Source organism: Periophthalmus magnuspinnatus, chromosome 4, assembly GCF_009829125.3.
Source record: "Periophthalmus magnuspinnatus isolate fPerMag1 chromosome 4, fPerMag1.2.pri, whole genome shotgun sequence".
In the NCBI taxonomy this organism is placed as follows: domain Eukaryota; kingdom Metazoa; phylum Chordata; class Actinopteri; order Gobiiformes; family Gobiidae; genus Periophthalmus; species Periophthalmus magnuspinnatus.
In genome coordinates, this window is record NC_047129.1 from 12,721,870 (window position 1) to 12,743,134 (window position 21,265).

Here is a 21,265-nt window from a genome sequence, read left to right on the forward strand (position 1 = left end):
AAATGTGACTGAATGATCTTGTGCTCTTGTACGTCAGCAGTGGAGGAGGAACCAGAGGGCTGGCTCTAAGCTACAACAAACAGGGAAGAGGAGCGCGCTATAAGTAGAGAATGAAGCGGGACAGCGTCAAAACAGCACAGACAGCGGAGGAGCGGTGGAGATGTGGGCAGCAGCGGGCGGCGCGACTTAAAGCGGAGGTTTGTTTTTGACCTCATATTTTAACAGCGTCATCAACTCCAGCGCGTTAGGCACAAGTGTGTGTGACCTCGTGCCGTGCGCCCGGCGCGCCTCCGTGTAGCTGCACGCTCCAAACCCTGGATGAGCTCCAGGCTTCAGCACTGACAGCGGACAGCTCCGTGGCGCGACCCGGACCCTGGTCTCTGAACACCGCTCCTGATGCGCTCACTTCCAGACTGGCTCGAGTCTGGTCCAAGTCCACGCTAAAGGAGAGGTCCGACGCACTTCGAGCTCAATATGTACCAGGGACATTTACAGGTATGTCCACTAACGCAGCGAGGCACACTTTGAGTCATACCGCCCGTATAGTTCAGGTCAAGGACATTTATTACTCTACAGTGTCAGTCAAGACAAGTCTGGAGCAAAAGAGAACTCATCACAGCTGACAGCGCAGCGACTATTGGCAGACAAACCCGCTCTGTTCATAAATGTTATTGTTCAACAGAAGGAAGATGCTGTAATTTGTTTATTATCTTGGATAGAGCCCACTTGGGGAATTGTTCTCAACGCTCTGTCAGCTCTATGTTTCCAAGTCATCAGCGAGAAAACAAGCTCGTGCTGCGTCCCACGTGCACGGATACATGAAAACAGTGTGCCATAATGATGACACGGTAAATACTGGGCCGTTTATTGTAGTTTTTTGATGTGCAAACTATTGTTTATTTTGCTAATTCGTCTAATTTTACGTCAGTACGTTGTAGGGGAAAATTTAGACAAGTTAGTGAACTTTGTAAATGATCTTATGGTCAGGTTTCTTACTCCCGTGTGCTATTAACACGGGTGCTTATGTATTGTAAATGTGCGTGCACTGTAATGGAAACAGCCTTTACAGCAGGCTAGGAGCTATTGTCATCTTCACTCTTCTTGTTTTAAAGCAGAGCTGTCAGCTGATTGAGACACTGGAGCTCCAGACAGTTGATTATGTAATAAAAGACCAGTCCTGAGTCAGGGCTTTTGAGGAGAGCATTAAGGACCAAAAGTTAATATTTTATGATATATTTCTCCTGCTACACCACTCATTGAAAATGCATGAATAAAGCGGACGCCTCTTCTTGTTACTTTTATCCATGTTCTATTAGTGAAGGGTCATTGGAGAGGCTGCTTTAAGTCAGATGAAAACCAATGTACTAGCAATGTAATAGTACCCATTTCACCCATTTTATGTTCATAACCACACGCATGCCATCACACTGTGCACTGTTTGCATTCAGACTAATAGGAAGTCGTCCTCTGTTACATTCATGAGCCCAATTTAGCTCCAAATGTCCAGTAATCGTTGTATCTGATGGTAATAGATCTTGCTGTGACGCACGACTTGTGTAACATAAGTGTTTATCATGCTGTTTCAAACACTTTCTCTTCAGATGTGTGTGTGTGTACGTGTGTGTGAGGTTGCCTGAGGTTGTAGTTCAAAATGAGACAGTACAGGGCGCAAGAAAAATGTGCCCTTTTTTATCTTTGACATTGGCCATAACATTACGACCGCACTTCTTAGGGGATGGGACATATTCGACCACAAATAGTGAACATTTTGTCCAAAAACGTGATGTGTTTGAAATTGGGAAAAAACTGGACTTATAATGGACGACATGGGTCAGTGCATCTCCAAAACACCCTGTCACCTTGTGTTACTGTCTGTAAAAGTTGTACTTGTCCAAAAAGCTCTAAAGGAAAAAGTAGTGGTGAATCTGCAGCTACTGTGCCCCAATGTCCATGGATTTCAGAATGATAAGAATTTAGGACTAGGACAGTTGCCATAGCGATTAACAATTTAAAACATATTGTACCTTTTGAATATGAAAAAGTCTTCAAAATGTTGCAAAAACTCATGATTGAATAGGAGAATAATTTTGGTTTTGAATTGAAGTTTGATTGAATATGGGATTACACATAAGGCATACTCATGATTTTTGTATATTCTGACAGTGTGGTATCCTAATGGGACCTTTGTATTTTGCTTAGGTCATTATATTATTATGAGAGCACATTACGGTATAGAAATTCAAAACGCATCCTATAGCCATTTGGACAGAGAAACATTAGTCAAACACACTGTAATATCAGATGTCAAGAAAAGTACATTTTGATCAATCAGAATTTTCACTTAGAACTCATAAGTCAGGTGAGATAAAGAAAACGCACATGCTTTTCGTCCTCCTTCTTTCCACTTTTAATTTAGCTGTCTAACCGAGGAACTCTGTCTACCAAGAACATGCTTGCTCTGAACATGGACACAATATCGCCCGGATCAAATATCTTATACTGAGATGGATTCCAAAGCGGTAACAAAACTTCCCCTCTCACCTGGAGCGGAACAAGGCTTTTGTATGGTCTTACAAGGTCGCCAAAATGTTAAATATATCCCAAAATACATCATTAGTTTAGGTCAATTAGTTTGGGTCTACGTCTGCCTTTGTTTTCATCTAAGTTTGTTCTATTACTTTCAGGATTTACAAGTATAATTCTTCCATATGTGGGACAGATTGGTGAAACATATGTGCCAATATTTCAGTATTTAATTTGCCAGCTAAAGATTGTGTTACTAGTAATGGAGAAGACCAATGTGCTATAAAAAGTAATTGAGAGGTGTGGATATCATTGCTCTTTGTGAACTGTGCTTCTGAAGGTGCAATTGAAGACAAGAGGAGGAGCTGACTCAGCACTCTCCCATAAAAGCAAACATAGATAAGATACCAATCGATACACCGTCGAGCTTAATGCGTTCCTCTATGGCACATTCCTATTACATTTGTGACATTCTGATTCAGGCTGCAGTGCGCTCCCCCCCTGCTCCATATGTTTACTGTAAATCTAATTAGTCACTGTTTGTACTGTGAGTAAAAGACATTTCTTGGTTCAGTAGAAATTATGTGTGAAGGCCTTTGGATATTTGCTCGCTTAAACACAACACGGTTATGTAATTTTATTTGCATATTCACAATCCCCGAGGAAAAATCTTGTGTTGATCAAGATTGAGCGTCTTAAAATCCTACAGTATCTTTTCATTACTGTTTGGGTTTTAAAATTGCATAACTGGCTGCTTGTTTATATGTAATTTAGTACTATGGAAAAGCACGAGTTATTCAGAATTAATTTAGTGAATTTGCATTTCAATTTTTCCAGCTGCATTCGCCCAAATAAGATGTGTCAAGAACTCAAATTAGCATGAATAAACATATGTTATGAAAAGAGATAAATACCAGTCAGAGCTAAAAAAAAAATCTGTTTTAATTTAGGTTTGGCTGGAAGGTTATAGTATTTTTCTCTAGGTTAGCAAACAAAGCAGAGGCATCAATAAAATCAATAGCATGCTAACGGGGGTGACAGGATGCTTGCACTCTAATCTCTTTGGTAACGTCACAGATCATAAAACGTCCATCAAACCCAATCCTGTGAGAGTTGAGACACTGTAAAATCTAAACAATAGGTAATTGATAGGTTACAAACATTTTTGTTTTTAAATGAAGTTTATTTTCTTACTAAAACCCAATAAAACGGCTTTCAGTATTCTTTTCCTGAATATAATCAATAAGGACTTTTTATCATTGCTATTTAACACAACAGTCTCTCACTTGTGTTGTGAGTGTCTGTCCACTGATCCGAAGATTGGTCGTTTGAATCCCACTCTCGACGTAAACATCATTGGTTGAGGGGTCGCATCCACTGACCCACAGATTCATAGTGCGATTCCAGTGCCCACAGATAAATGCTGTCATGGTGTCCTTGGGCAAGACACTTAACCCACCTCATCTCCAGTGTCTGTGTACATTCCTGTATGCATGTGTGTGTGAATGGGTGAGCAGTTCTTTGAAAGTGCTTTGAGTGCCTTGAAGATGGAAAAGCGCTACTTGACCAATGTGACCAACAATAGCCCAATGTATTCCTCCAAAGTATGAACTGTCTAGACCTCTCAGATAAAAAGATCTCAGCTGATCTTTGATGAGTAGAAATGATCTTGATTCAAATTTCATTGATTGTCCAGTCCTAATGGAGATAGACTGTAATTATTGCCAAATCTTAAACTGATGGCAAAACTATTCAAGAATAATTGGTAAGGAAGCACCCACTCCCATTATGTTACAGCCTCTGCCATTTTAAAGCCCTCCTTTTATATAAACACAAACATAGAGATATTTTAAGACTGGATATGTTGTTTATCTTGTCTAAAATGAGCAGAATATATGAACAAATTCAACATATACCAGTCAAGAAAAATAAAGCTGTATTTCATAGAATACTGGAAGTAAGGTAAAATCAATCAAATCAATGGCTTGGTAAACAGGCAGACAGAGCATGCGTACTGTATCTTCTCTGGTAATTTCAAGGGTCATAACTGCTGACATTTCATAAGAAGTCCAGATGTTCTACAGTTGTGGGCAGCGTTAATACTCGACAAAGGAGGTCGTCCAAATACTTCCGCTGAGGGAGTTTTAATGCCGCTTTGATTAAAGAAGTGAGCTCTTGATTAATGGTGATTTAATAGGTCTGCCTCTTTCGGAGCCCACTGTAATCAGTCAAACATAGCTGGAACGAACTCACATGCATTACAGTACAGGAGATGCCGATAATGGAAGACTTGCTCAAACCGTTATTAGCCGTGAATACGTCATAGCATCTCACATTGTGGCTTTGGGTTGGTTTTGAATTAAGCGAATTTGGACTGAGAAGTAAAAATGTGTAGTGTGGCCAGCTTTCTATTCAAAAGCAGCAGAGTTTAATCCTTCTGAATAGTATTTTTTGTCAAGCCTATAACAGCATATGGACGATCTCTTGCCAAACATCTATAGATAAACATTATATTGTCCAAATGGCATCTGATGTAGGAAAAATAATAGAAACGTTTAGTTATTTTTTACATAATTTTGTTATGATACACTACAGAGCTGGAAACTGATATTGGCTAAATGTATTACAAGATAGAGCCAGAAATATCAGATCCACATACAAGAGATTAGTTCACAGTGAATTCCCAATTTTCACTGATTGAACATATTCCATTGAGTGAAGATCTGGTCCTAATTTCTGTTGTGACATAGGGCCACTCTTAAAATCTCAAGTTCTTTTCCTTTATGGCTCCCTTCTGGCCCATCTTCTGTATAAATCATATTTTTGATGGTCTGACGCAGCCTAATCCATTCATCCAGACTTGACATGGACAAAAATTATACGTAATCTCTTGTAATGTTATATGACTGACTAGACTAGCTTTCTGTTTACCCGGATTAAATGTACCAGCTAAATTACCTAACATCGCCAGGTTGGGACCCACAGTTGTGAAGAGTCAGCCTTCTTCTTGATTAATGTTTTAAAGTGGCAACATCAGCGAGATAGAATTAGAAATGCCAACAAAAACTATTCTTGTTATGGTCGTTGGGAATTTGTCTGTGTACGCTGTGGCACCCAGTTTTCAGTGTTTGGCAGCAGTGGTAGTCCGTGGTTGAGTAGTTAATGTGCTACAGAGAACATGATCAGCTTGTAGGACTGGTAAAGCGGACTACAGGGCGACTAAGAAGGATTTCGGTCACATCAGCAGCATTGGGGCCTTAAGCAGATTGAGCAGAGAGCATTTGTTCTTGCTGTGTGAATATTTACAGATTTTCAGGCTCTGCCCTTGTTGTATCAGTGCTACTAAATGTAATGATGATGGGGTCAGATAGGAGAGTGAAAACATCTCCAAAAATGAAAATGGATCAAACCTAAATGCATCTTGATTAAAAATGGATAATTCATTGTGTACTATGTGGTTGCCTGAATTCAGTGCCAGTAGGAGCCTTACTGACACACTTCAGCAACTCCAATTAGAGATTGTAATGGTTTATGTCAGAATATGGATTTTCTTGGCAGTGATTTATCATTTATTCCTTCATTCAACTAAAGAAAACAACAAATGGAATACAATGTGTTAATGTTTTCTGCAGAATTTTATTAAAAATCCATTCAATTACCAAAAGATACACACTCCAGTTCAGATTGTTTTGTAATAAAATAATAAAACTAGAAAATTACCCTAAACCTGAAACTTTACCTTATAGGCTCATATGTGACTACACACTTCTCTGATGTTTGCAGTGAAATAAGGTTGTGGTTACATATTGGCCCAAACATATTGGCTTATTGACATCGATTTCTCTAGTTTCTAAACAATTGGTATCTACATCAACCATAAAAAAAACAAAAAAACATATCAGTGGATCTCAATTTTAACTAGGGAGCTTAAATAAACTACGTCCTCTTGAGATACAGACAAGACTCCACCTACTAAAACATCAGTGTCTATTCAAAGAGTGGTGTTCTCAGTTCAAAGGTCCTATATTACCCAAAACTGACTCTTGGTAGCTATGGCAGAATGTTGTTACCTCATCAAAAACATACCTCGACTTGTGCGTTTCATTCACACATGTTTGAGTAACACTTTATTATTAATTGGTAATTTTCAAGTTCACAGCTCCTTTTACCTTTAGTTCTGTAGAGATTTGAATGCCAGAGCTGAAATGATCAAAATGATTCAAGTGAAGGTGTGTGAGTGTGTGTGAGTTTAAAAACACAGTGGGGCACTTCCTGTATCACCACATGACATCACAAGGTGGAACAGAGTGTTTTCTGATTGAGAGAAGAACTCAGCCTAAACATGCAGGGTTTTTGTGTTAATGAATGTGAGTGAATGAAACAAAACACAACTCCAGTTATATTTGTGATGTAGAAACAATATTATAACAGAGATCAGAAAAAATTGTACTATGGGCCCTTTAAGCTCGGCAAGACTAATATTTTGTTCAGCACAGCCAGGATGACATAACAGTGTTGTCTCACCTCATAGACAGTGAAGACCGTACAAATGTCTTGGAGTCATTATTATGGGGAGGGTTTGGCCTGAACTCTTGACTCAACTGCCAAATGTCACCGCAGCACTGACAGCGTTCTCAGACAACATTTCTCAAAAGCATCACTGTTAAGGACCTATATTCACAGCTCTCTCTCTTGTTAGATTTCCTTTGGGCATCTATCTTCTCTGAGTCTGTTAACGCAGCAGCCCTCTAAACCCCACATGGAAAGTCCCGCGAGTTACTGTACAAAGCCACTTTTTCCCCCCACAAAAGTAGGACAAGCCCCAGCATCTTTGTTACCGTGAGAGCAGAGGGGCGTGCGGGGAAGCGGATAGCCCATCCATCTCACTCGCCTGAGCCATTCATAACATTCTTCTCCAACTGGGAATTCATTGCTCCAGATAGCAGGCGTCTCCAGGCGGCAGCGGGGGAGAGTGTCCGATCCTTGGGGGAGATAGAGGCGATTGTGGATGTTGATAAACACATGCGCACATCAGTGTGGCAGATGTGAGCGTCACCTTCACTTTACTATAAAGGGGAATGGGTGTACACTTAATATACCTGCATTACTTCAAAGCATACCAGCTATCATTTTATTACCTGTTTTATTACCATATAATTGTTTGTAAGAGAACATTACAGCCTAATTTCAATTAATACAAAAAATATAGGTGGCTACTTATTTCATTTCAGTCAAAGCAAAAGCATTTGACTATATGTGTGTTGATTATGGAGAATATTGTGTAACTATACTATACTAATGCATTTTACAGAATCACTTCTGCACCAGGTGCCCTTCATAAAAATCTAACTGAAGTTTGTACAAGGCTCCTAAAGGTGCTAAATTTGCTGGTGGTTCATGGAGATTTTATTCCTTTGTCTGGAATGTCCCACAGTAAGACATTAAATCTCAATCTCCATAGTGACAAGCAAGTTGCAGGTTAGATCTGTAGAGAGGCAACCCTGCTTATTAGAATGCATTTCAAGACATATAATATAAATTTTTAAATCCCATAATTGAATGAATACAAGTTGGATATGTATAACACTTGTCTGAGTTTCAGAAAACAGACTTGTTCAATACTTTACGAAGATGTGAGTCTGGTGAATCTTGCTGTTTTCAAAAGGGCATGATTGACAGGTGGATTTGCCAATCGGGGACATGCATGGTCCGCCTGTGTTGGAAAAAATAAAGGAAAAAAATATAACAGAGGGCTGAAAAACGTTGCAGATTTTGAAGAATCAATGAGCGAAGCATTAAACTAAAGGTGAGATAAATTGTATTTTATTTGTAAATCATAGATGACCATTGAGCTCCTTCGTTTCACTGGCATCACTGAAAAAAAACCAAATCCGATTGCACAATGATTTGGCTGGGCTTGAGGCGCAACGGAAGGAGGGGAAAACCAGACTGATATCAATCTGTATAAAAAATGCACAGGGATATCAGTCTGGTTTTCCCAGGCAAGAGTAACATCATACTGTAGAACATTTCAGGCAAAACACATTTTCATTACAAGAATGCCAGGCCTTTTACCATAAAAGTTACATAGTGCACCTTTAAACACCACATATTAACTCCATTTTACCAACGATGCAAGAGCCATCATAAGGCCCTTATAGCAGCAAGCAGAGACTATTTTCAGCAGTGAGATATAGAATTGGTGGCACACAGTTAACAGATGAATCATGGCTCTTGTCTCTATCTCTGCACTTCCCTGTCGCAGTTTAACTCAGAGAATCCGTTTGCACGCCTCTAGCAGCAGATCTGACAAACGCACTGCCGACATGTGCCTGCAGACTTCAGCCTAGCCACTCTATCTTCACCCTCTGCTTTTCACCCCGAGCCTTCTCTGATAATTATGAGATAGGAAAGAAATGTCCCCGTATTATTATAGCAATTAGCACAAACCTACAAATACTGATTACTGCCCTCTAATGATCATTAATGTCGACTTAGGAAGGGAACAAGCAAGATACTCTGCACAAGTGGAACTGATGGCCCTGTTCTTGCTGTTAGATGTATTTCAATGGCTTTTGGTTGTGTAGCCTGATAATTTGTCTTAAAAATGACTTGTTGTTGTTTGCCACTGAGAATAAATTGGGCAAAATTGTTATGATAATATGCTTGAAATTGCAGCTTGGTAAGAACATGAAAGTAATGGTTTTTAACTTTTACTGAATTGTAATGTTTTTTTATTATTTTTTTGGAAATGTTAATAATAGGAAGACTGAATGAGCTATAGTGTGGAGATGTAAGCATTTTGTGGTCCACTTGAAGGAGCAGTTGAAGCAGTGCTTTGAGGTCTACTTGTGTCATATGAGTTATAACTAATTGCATATTATTTGGCTACTGATGCGCAGACTTTATTAGAGACAGTTTCTTAAGAGCTCAGAATAAGGAAACGCACAAAGTCATGTTTCAAGCCTAGAGGACCTAAAGTGCTGAAAATTCAAACTCACCTCATTATTTCCAACACTGATGCTCGTGTAGCCTCCAGCCAACTGAAACCCCTCTAATGGGAATAAGCCAGGAAAAATGAATGAATGCTTAATAATACTACACTGTCATGTCTCTTTATCTTGTTGTCAATGCTGGATGACTTCCTCGATGTATACTATGTCAAAGGCAAGAAGCAAAGTGTCTATAAATACATATGGGACCCATGTAGTTAAAGGGGGGCATATTATGTGTGTTATGTTCCCTCATAATTAGCTTACACAGTGTTGTATTGACATTCATTCATGTGTATTTGAGTAATCCTATTGTTCTGCATTTAAGGCTTTAGTGCTCAGGAAATTCCTGTTTTCACCTACAGCCTATCTCTGCCCTCTGCTCTGTATGTTTTTGCAATTATTCCAAAAACGCCAGTCTTTAGGGCACATGGTTCAAAAATGTTATATAACCATTTTTCAACAAACCAAGTCAATGAAAATCTGCTGTTTGCCAAGGCAAAATGCACAAAATATAAAATAATGATCTATGTGTGTTATAGCTAAATTAGTTTCAGCATACTAATGTCCACACATTCCTGGCAGAAAATGGATCTGGGCTTTTTGACACCTGGCTGTGCAGATGGGATGTATGCATAGTTCAAGGGTACACCAGCAAAAGATCTGGAGACAGGAGGATTTTCATAATCAAACCACGGCCCCTCTCCTGAGGTGAGCTGCTCCCAAAACATGCACTCTAACACTTGTGTGGGAGGGCATCTGTGAGCCTGCGGGCACACTGGCTTCTCCATACAAGTGTAGGTAATGAGGCAAGGCACAGGCTTGTGATTCATATGTGCGCACATGACACAAGGGGTCGAAGGTCACAGTGCCCCAGCGCACAGTCTGGTCCTCCACAAAGCAGCACAGGAGACCAAATGAGCAGCTGAACACAACAGAGGGAGGGACAACAGAAGGCTCTAGAGAATACTGTACAGAAACTGGTCAATGACACAATGGGCTGTTGTGATTGTGAAAACACACAATGAAACAACATCAAAGGTTGGAACATTAACAGAATTTTACTGCTATCAAAATGCAACACATTTGTACACACTGATATTTGAGGTATTTAACATGGTAAGCTATTTGTAATACATTTATAATGAAATCCATAGTATGCAGTGTTGTTGGGTTTATGTAATATACATTATCTCTAATAGTGTTGTCACGATATTAAAATTTCAAACTTGACTTCCATACTAAGGAATAGACTTGATAATTCCATAGTGATTCATTGGCGTATACTAGTCTTTGTCTTATACTTGTTCTGATACAACTCAAGATCATTCTAAAGCTATTCAGAGAGGGGTTATTTCTGTCGTATGAATGTGATTCTTTAGTATTGATACTTGTTCAAATGAGCATTTAGTTTTGGTACTAGTTTTAGTATTGCTTAGTATTAGATACTTTTGACAACCTAATCTCTAGTAGAAATTACTTTAAGATCATGTTATATTGTGTGCAGTATAATGGCAAACAAAGAATGAAGGCTGCAATTTAGCCATGTAAAAACATAGCAGCAGAACAAAGGCACATCTCAGAGCAAAGGTCCCTTTTAAAGCTCTCCCTTTTCACTCCATCTCCTGTGGACAGAAAAATGTAGCTCTATTGTATCCTCCAATTCATCCAGTGTCAGAGCAATCTATCACTGATGGTCACAGCGATGTGTCTCTGTGCATTTATGCAGAGAAAAGCCTCATGTGGCATAGAAAGCAAGAACAAACACATTTGTTGCATTAGACCTTGATTTTACCATATTGACTTCAGTTTGCAGTGCCATGGACAGTTACAAGGTTGTCTGAAACACAGATGGAAAGATTAACATGTGCATAATCGTATTAAAATAGCGTTTATGTTTAAGCCTCATCCACCAGAGAGACCCCAGTTCAGTGTCCTCTGTGCTGGTCACATGACTGTCCTGCACCAGGTGAACACCACCTCGCTTCACCTTGATGAGAAAGTTTAGATAGAAGAGAGCTTTATTTAGTTCTCCTCCACATAACTTCATTGTCCTAAACAAATTCATAGTTCATACACACCTTGTCTTTGTAAACATAAATGCTGAAAAAGTTCAGATAATGAAGGCAAGGCAAGGCAAGGCAAGTTTATTTGTATAGCACAATTCGTACACAAGGTAATTCAAAGTGCTTTACAGAATAAGAAAGACATTAAAATCACACAAATCAAAACATAAATAATCACCCAATCACCCAAAATGAATAATAATAATAATAATAATAATAATAATAATAATAATAATAATAATAACCAACATCTTAATTTATTTATTTTTATTTTATTTTGCAGAGTATCAAAATGTATTCATGTTAAGAACTGACTCAGGGGGTTCTGACAGTTGCACTTATATTGAGCCAATAAGTCAAATCCCTGAGCTCCAACACAGCGGCAGGAGAGGCTCAGTATGGACCTATGTGTGTAAATATATTTCTGAAATACAGTACCTTGTATAGTTATCCAAGTCGATGCTAATGTTTTATCTCTTGTTCGCCTATCTTTGTCCACTAGATGGAGTAGAGAGGCACATTCTGTACTGATACATTCTGCTCATACTTATGCTTGTACTGGAGAAAGAAATTATTTAGTCTTATAATAAAATACACAAAGTTAAATTAAAGCTTCTGTCATTTGCTTGAGTCGTGAGCAGCAATCACAGTAGCTCAGATATCATGTGAATAATAATTTGTTCCATAACGATATAACTCGCTGAATAGACACTCATTAATCTTGTTAAATGTAGATCAAGCCGGGTCAGTGATTCTAATAAAAACCTATGCACAAACATGAGCCCAGTTAATTACTCACATTCTGCTTTCTGTGGCAGATTTAGTCCAGTGAATGCCTTTCATCATATGAGCAGTAGAATCTCTAGCGGATGTATGGTACGGGGACAAGAGAGTGGACAGTATATAGAAATAGTGTTGCAATGTACAAAAGATAAGCAAGCTCTCAAGATAAAATGCCTGGATATTTAAAGCAAAGCAGCTACCAAGAACTGTCTCAGGGCTAGTGTTATATTTGCAGCATGAAAATGATTAATTAATAAAAGATTTGAAAAGACATTAAATAGGTGTATGGTTCATGATTCTCATCACAAACCTATGTACAATGGACTGACAAGACCTGAACTTTAGAGAGACTCTCACCTTCTCCTAATAAGTCACAACAACACATAAGACGTTTTAAGGTGTAATCCTTCACCAACATAACCTTTGTACTTCAACATACTGTCACCAACCCGACTAATAAGAAGATAGTCCATCAATTAAAGCAGGCTGTACCTCAGGGAGACAAATGGGGTGTCACCAAAAGGACACAACTCACTATAGGAAGCTGCTCTGTAGAGGAGATAAAAGTTCAAAATAAAATATAAGTTTAAACTTATTAATAAATTACAGCATTGTTTACACCAGGAAGTGATGTTTCTATTTTGGGGAAACTCATTTGGAAAAATTGCACAATTCATATTGGATATTTTTGATGAATATGCCATAAGCTCAACACAGGAATATTGACTTCTATCCCAAGGGGGTGTGACTTTACATTACAGAATCTGAAAATGAGTCGGGATCAATACAAGGTTTGCTTTACTGGTACCTGTACTATACTTTTTTTCCCAATACCTGCTTTCATCTTTATATATAGTATGAAGCAGATGTAGATATAGAGAAAATAAAAATGCAAATAAATTGATTCAAAATAAACAAACAAACATGAGAGAAATAAAAATAATGGACTGCAGCAAACAAAAAGGTAAGAAGTGACTGCTTTGTCAGCTCCCTACAGACTATGTTTTATGTGTAAATATGCTCCTCAACGGAACCCAAAACTGGATGTATTTCCTGCTTTGAAGAACAATATTATGCCTATTATCACCATTGCTTTGGCTGACTTTATTCAAGGCTTTCATTCCATATATAAGCTGAAACTGTAGGAGGAAAATCACATGTTAGTCCCATAATGGCTGCCACTCCTCTGTTGTTCCATTGCACGAAGTTTGAATAAATCATCCGTTGAGGTGGAAACTCTCCAGGCTGGCAAAGGCCACGAGGCACTAACACACACTAAGCTGCATGACGTCATCGCTAGCCTCTCAAGCAATCAGCACCAATGCCCACATAGAGTCTTGTGTGAAGAGCGGTTGTCCGGACCACCACACCCCCATCACACACTTCCTGAAGGACCATCGCCATCAGTAAGAGGGGGAAAAACCTCTTTGATGATCACCTCCTAAGAGATTATTTCTTTGGAATTTACATGAAGCTCTTCAGAACAGCCTCAAAAATAACAACAGCCTTTGGAGAGCTGATGCTGATATAGCTCATCGTGATTGGTGTCATATCAGGCACCCACTTTGTAATCAATAAGTGCCTTTGAAAATAGGAAACTGTAAAATTAGGAAGAAATTAGGGAGAAGTAGAACATGCATAACAAACGGGTGCTGCACAATGAATGGCAAATTACTGTTACTGTGATGTTGATACTTGGCATTAGTGATAATTTGGATATTTTTAGTACAAAAATTTAACCACAATTTAACCAGACTAAATTAGGGACAAAATCATATGAAGTGAATATGCAATACAATATATTACTATGAGCAATATAATATGCAAACTATTTTTAAATGTGCACTGTCACCTACTTGTTTCCATGGAGATGTTATTTCTTTGTCTGGAATGTTCCACAGTATAGCGCTGAAATGATCCAACTCCATGGACACAAGCAAGTGACACCACCAGCCCAAGTTACAGGTTGGATCTGCGGAAGACCCCTTTTTGCAGGCAAAGCAATAAGTTCTCCAGAAAAGTTACCTTGTGCAACTTTAAAGTGCCCATAAAACGCTGATAATGTTGTTGCTAAAAACAGACCTGGAGTTGTGTTTTGTTTCATTCACGTATTTAACACAGACACACACACAGTGCATATTTAGGCTGAGTTCTCTCAAGCAGAAAACACTCTGTTCCACCTTGTGATGTCATGTAGTAATACAGGAAGTGCTCCTCTGTGTTTTTAAACTCCATACACCTTCGATAGAGTCATTTAGATAGTTTCAGCGTTGGGATTGCTTACCTCTACTAAACGAAAGGTCAAAGGTTGCTGTTAGCTACCACTTCATGACATCACATGGTGGAACAGAGCATTTTGAGCTTTGGAGATGTAGACAGCCCATTAACGCAGGAATACTCGAACATGTGAATGAATCAACTCCGGGTATGTTTTTGATGAGGTAACAACTTGTTAACATGGCTACAACCTCACAATAGTCAATTTTACATAATAGGCTCTTTAATAATAGTAAAATATAATGCATGAAGAATCAACTTTATACAGCCTTATCAGTTGTACGCCTCAAAATCAAACCCTGCTTCAACATCCTGACACCTTCCCATAACTTCCACTTTCCATGTTACTCCAATACAAACATACAAGAAGTATGATGACCCAATAATGTTACCTGTTCTATGCTCTTTCTCTTCTACAGCAGCCATTGCGGAAGGTCTTGGAATAGCAAGTCAATGTTATCACCTATTTGTAAAGAGACGCATGTCACTGTCTTCAATAATCTGGCATGGAAGGGTTGAAGTGTCTGTGTGTTTGCCAACGGGTGAGAGTGTATCAGATAAGCTTAATTACATGTGATGCCATTGGGCTGCCTTGTCTACGATACATTGTTCAGCGAAGAATGAAGTGAGCACGGACTTTGAGCTTGCTGCTTGGAAGAAGACAAGAATGCCCCAAAACAAAAAGGCAATAACTCTGGTACAAACAAAGTGAAAAATATTGGAAAATATTTGTGGTTCTCAAACTGTGGCACGTGTACGATAGATGGTAGGCAGCTTGGTCTGGAGGCACATGAAAGATTTATATTATTTAAAGGGGCACTATGTAACTTTTATTAAAGGCGCTGTACCTGATTTATACTGCCGTGAATTAGTCTGGACCGCTGTAAACAGTTTACAGCGGTCCAGACTTATTCCTCACTTTCCTAATGGAGTCCTAGCATCCTAATTATTCCCTGCTCAGAACTTTAGAACTTAAGAAGTGTTTTTCCTAACTTTCAGAGGCCAGAACAGAGGTTCGCCTTCATAGTAATGCTAACAACAACTAGCATGCTAAGAGCGCATCAGTTTTGGTTCTTAGATGATAAAAATGCAGATGCAGACAGCCCAAAGCAGTCTCATTTTGCCCCAGAGTTGCTTTTATATAACATTTCTGTTCTGGAACAAGACCAACTTTACTTTATTACATGACAAAAATAGGTACAGCCCTTTTAATGTCAAACTCTGAAACATTCCAAGCAAAGTGATAACAACCCCATAGAGAGAAACATGTAACCCTACCCCACTAGAAAAGTTACATAGTGCAGCTTTCATTAATATTGTTTGGGCTTACATTTAAGTTATGGACTTTTGAGGCCCTGGTTAATTCCAGTGTCATCAGTCATTGTTAAGTTTATTATGTATTTTTGGGTTTGAGAATCACTGTTGCATCTCACCTTGCATAACTGCTCTGCATGGATTCGCATGGCCCTGAGTTTGGCCTCGCACTAACACTTTATAACGGATTTATAAAGCGTTCAGCGGGAAAATCCGACCTGGTTTGAGTTTAGCCCCAGAGACACACCACCGGCACGGATTTTCTATTATTGCTTTGACTTGCAATAGATGGCTCAAGTCCACTGACCTTTGGAGAGATTAACCGCCATATTTAATAAAAGCGTCAGTGCTAAAACATTTAGCCTGAAAAGTGAGACATATTACCTTGAATTGTCCTTATTGACAGAGATTTGTAGCCTTGTATTGCAAGCATGTTTGTAAGCCGTGATGTGTTGCCATTTTGAGTCTGATGGTATCTTGGCTCCACTCAGATCAATGATACTGGAGAAGGCATTTATCTCTGGACGGATTCCTCCTCATTGTGTTGGAAGTGCAATGAGCTGTCTATAGACATCTGTCTCTCTCCTCACACACCACACTATACTGAGCAAAGATTTGAAGTAGAAAGTCACTCACCATATGGTATTTTTAAGCCCCGTTATCAGTTGATTGGAATTTGTTGGCAATGGGGGCATGCACATGATTGAATTTACCATTATAGTCATCAACCTTTATAGATTATTATGACTGAACTGATAAATTTGGTTTCAGAGAACCTAGGTCTACTGTGCTTTTTTATGTGCATCTGTTTACTTATTCTAGTGGTTGCACTGGGCGTATCTTTACAATACATTTACATTAGCATAAAAGGTTGTTGCATCCCTTTAAGAGAAATGCGCTGGCTTATAGTTACTGTAAAACTATTCCAGGCAACGCTAAAGTCAGCAGATCAGATTGACTTGACTCAGCTAAATATTATTGTGGAGACTGGAGAGTACACACAGTCTGTCTCTTGTTGCATCATTGTAAGTGAGGTGCCCGAATAAGCAAGGCTCAAGCAGAAGCACTGAAGTAATCAATTCATTTGTATTCATGGAGCACTCAGGGCATATGAGGAGCACGTGCATCACCATCACACTAGAAAATCTACGCCATGTATCAGCTGGAGTTGGCCATCTTGGATTGTAATTTCTCTTAATTTCTCTGCTTCTGTCCAAGAGTGTTTTTTTGTTTGTTTTTTTTTTTTTTCTGCTTAATCACTTGGATAAGAGAGTGCATTCAAAGTCCAAAAGCTTCCTGGTGTACTTTGGCCAAATACTCAACTAATCTTTTGCCTAAAATGTCTTCCACAAAAAGCAAAAATGTGTCTCTAAATGTTGGTGTAAGTAAATCTTCAGATATGATGACTAATCGAAGAAAGATGACTGCATAATTGTTGTCTGTTCTCCGGTCATTTTTGATATGTAAATGGATGGCTCCAAATAGCTTTTATTTCCCCTCACAGCAGGGGCACTCATCCTCAAACATTACAAAAGCCTGGACTGGCAGCTTATCTTGTTTGCACAGCAGGCTTTGATCAATTTCAGTGAAAGACCAGAAAGCATGTACCAGGCAGTGACAGACAGAGGGCCTTAGGATAACTAAAATGACAGAGACACTACGTTCATATGCAGGAAAATAAATGGCCTAGTCCAATTTAAACTGATTTATAATAATTAGGGATGCCACAAAATCATATTTTTGAAACTGACATCAACATTTCTAGTGGTCCCAGAGTTTTGACAGTTGAATGTCATTTGACTGAGGATTTATTATGTGCGATGTAGCCTAATTTATGCAATTTATAGGTTTATAAAGACATACAAATATTAAGCCTCTTTACAATATACACCCAAATGTTGCATTGCACGGTTTAAATATTAAATAAAAAAAAAAACGATGCAAAATAAGGAATTATATAGGCTCTGAAATTGATTTAGGCTAATTCCCATTTGCAATTATTGGGCTCTGGCCTGGTTCATGGCTTAAGGTAGTGCATTCGCTTGTTTCGCTCTGTTAACAAGACGGCAAAAGCATCGCTAATATCTTGTTTGTCCCTCTCCCTGTGTCTCACGTAACGCCTGAAACACTGCACACAATTAAACGAGAGCTGCACGTCTTCGGCAGCCGAGCTGCCTTGTGGAGAGAGGAGTGATGACACACAGGCAGCGAGCGCAGAGGAGCAGCTGCAGCCTCTGTGTTTCTCTATGGTGAAGTCTAGAGCAGATTATAGCCAATAGAACAGGTCTACCCCAAAACATGTGTTTGTCTTCACTGTCTCTGGCCTGGTTAGGTCAGACATAAGAGTTTATGGAAGAAAATTTAAAAAGTGTAAAATCAATGCAAGCCAGTCTTCTCTCTGATGGTTAATCAATGCATTGTGGGCATGTATTGTTGATCTAGTTCTCAAAAAGCATCAATAAAAGCATATTTTCTGTGTATTTTGACTGAAAAAGTGTGCAGAGGAAATTAATGGGAGTTGATCGCTCAGGTCGCTAATGTCACTGTTGGTGTGAGCGCGGTCTAAACGGGATTCTGGGAAGCTGTTTTATTAGCAATTACAGCTGCAGGGTTTTAGAAAAACATTTCAATCTAAATATATATGACATGATTGACATTTATCCAGTTGATGCAGTCTGTGTTTAAAGGGGCACTGCAGTCTCATGTCCAAAAATTCCAATAATTTAAACAATAAATTATATTAAATGAATATCTGATGCACATAATCGCCATCATGTTTTGAAATAAGAGATTTCCACACACTGTCTGAGCACATCTGCTGTTGAGAGTTGAGAATGTTGAGGTTATAATGATTACACAGGAGGAGCAAACAGTCTACTAATGAAATGTCGGAGGTAACAAAACAATTCTCTGCATCTTTATTAGAGTGAGCCAGACAGTGTAATAACTTAAAGGTATATAAGTTGTTTTGAGAGCAACATTGGCCGAGGAGCAGAAAAATCGACTTTTTCACAACAAAGACTAAGGGCAGTATTTAAAATGACTGAGCATTTTGGTTTAACCTGGCTCACTCCATACTGATATGTGCAGCTCTCTGAAGGGAGTTCTTCATATTTATCAATCTGACTGGTCGAAGCGTCACAACAGCGTTATAAGCTGAAAAATCTAACTTTTCTTTTCAACGCAGTTGAGAGAAAAAGCACAGACCTTCCCTGTCCAGAAATGCACAAAGCACTTACCTTCTGCACATTTTTCACACACTAAATAGTCTGTATTGTCGCTAACAGAGGCTGAAGTACAACTGTAGCTGTCATCATGTTTGTTTTGGTTCGCTTAGGCGCTCGTGAGGTGTATCGCGAGAATCCATCTTGCTGTTATTTTGGGTTAGAATTTTCCAAACCCGATGTTGTTTTGTGGTCTTCCCATGCATGTCAGTGTGTCAGAGTTAGTATTAGGAAGGTTCAGTGGGAAAATAAAGAACAGCTGTAGGAAATTCTACTATAAAATACTAAGCATCACAATTTTGTTCTGAAAATGTGGTCATTACAAGACTAGAATAGCACCAACACTAATGCTGGAACTCCTCCTCAAAATCATATACACTAATAAATATTCTTATTTACATACATAAACATTTATTTAAGTGTTTTTGGCAAATTTCCGTATCACATGAGTGGATTGTATTGTATTTCCATAAATATTTTTTTGCATGAAGTGACCATCTGACCAAATAATCTCTGGGGATGTGGGGCACTGGTTGTCTGTGTGTATTGTTAGAAACTCAAAGCTACAACATTGTATAGTGATATGGCCTGAAAAAGTTGGACTGGTGCTTCTACAAAAAGGCAGAAGGTAATAATATTTTGGCTGATTATACTGCATTACTTTAAAACTCAGGAATAGGCCTGGATCCAGACCAAAACTAACTGGAAGTGCATCCAAGTTTCAAAACAGTGCAAATAAAGTACTCTTTCATTAAATGTCATTATTTCACCTGCCTAAAATGAGGGTGCAAACACTTTTAAACTTATGTAGACCCGGGCCTGCTTAGGAACCTGCTTTCGGGAGAATAAAAATAACTTTACCCTGACAAGCTGGAGACAACTACGCTATAAGAACACTTTGAACAATTTCATCAAAGCTGGCCAGCTGTAAAAAAAAACCTGAAAAATAAACCTAACAGTGTCATCATCAGCAAGTGTGGAGTTGTTGTGATGCAGAGGTTCACCAATAATGACCTACCCTCTTCCCGCTACACAATTCTTTATTCCTGGAGCGGATGTTTTTTCAAAGGCTTTAATTGGCCAAAGTCAGTCAAGGTAACAAGAGCCTCCTGGGTCTTTGTCTGAGCAATGTGCACAGTGGCAGAGTACAGCAGAGGCACCACAGTCAACAAGCCTGGCATGTCCGGTCTGCTGCTGGTCCAATGGGTTTAATAAGAGATGCTGTGTAGAGGTTCATTGTCACTTCAAACCTGACACAAACACTCAAAGAGCAGAACCTGGTCAAACCAAGTTGAAAGAAGGAAAAAAAGAAATTCTTGATATATGACAGTTAGGATTATTCTCACTGCCAGGGATCTGTCAGTGTCTATCTTTCCAGCTCACTCATGATCTATAAATAGCCTTATGCCCATTTTGTTCCCGTAGATACTTGAGATAGAACTGTGAAATGAACAGTAGAGGAGGAAGTGCTTGATTTCTCATTTTGAATTGTGAACATTGAACATTATTAAGTACAGTAATTCCTCTCCTTATAAATGTAGTATGTAGCATGTAAATAATATTAAAAATCAAACTTCATCTGGTGTTACTGCATGGAGCAGACTCTAGTTTTACATTATTGAATACAACCCTTCAGCCTCTGGGACAATGGTCAAAAAGCAGTCAAACTATTCAAAAGTTCTAATACAGTACTTTGAGATTCAAAGTATAAAAATAAAGTACCTTGAACTGGCATGGTCCTCTATGCCATGAGTACTCCATAAGCATTGTCTCACAAACCTTATATCGTGTACCAGTGTTTCTTTAGTAATTATTAATCTCTTTACTAATATATTCTCAGTTATAACTAAAATTATCCTACAAAAACATGTCCTACAAAAAAATATATTAATTATTTATGGTTAAGGAACTAACAGAAGAAAAAGAAGTAAAGCTAAAGCTATTAACACACAAGAAATGTTTCTTTTACATATTGCCATTGCAAATATTTTTTACTAAACTACAGACATCAAATTTATAACATCCTATTATTTGTGTCTATAAGCATCCACCTGAAAGGTTTGTGCTCACAAATCATCTTTACTCT

The 21,265-nt window shown here is 38.7% G+C and overlaps 1 protein-coding gene across 2 annotated transcripts in view; it reads left to right on the plus strand.

The window, feature by feature from the left end:
- Nucleotides 1–212: 212 nt before the first annotated feature.
- The window catches only part of pex5la (peroxisomal biogenesis factor 5-like a), a 69,590-nt gene continuing 48,537 nt past the window's right edge, over nt 213–21,265 (plus strand). For both annotated transcript variants that reach the window (XM_033965872.2, XM_055221130.1), the window contains exon 1: nt 213–495. In XM_033965872.2, coding sequence (XP_033821763.1) covers nt 475–495 — 21 coding nt within the window. In that variant the 5' untranslated portion in view covers nt 213–474. The remainder of the gene's footprint in view (nt 496–21,265) is intronic.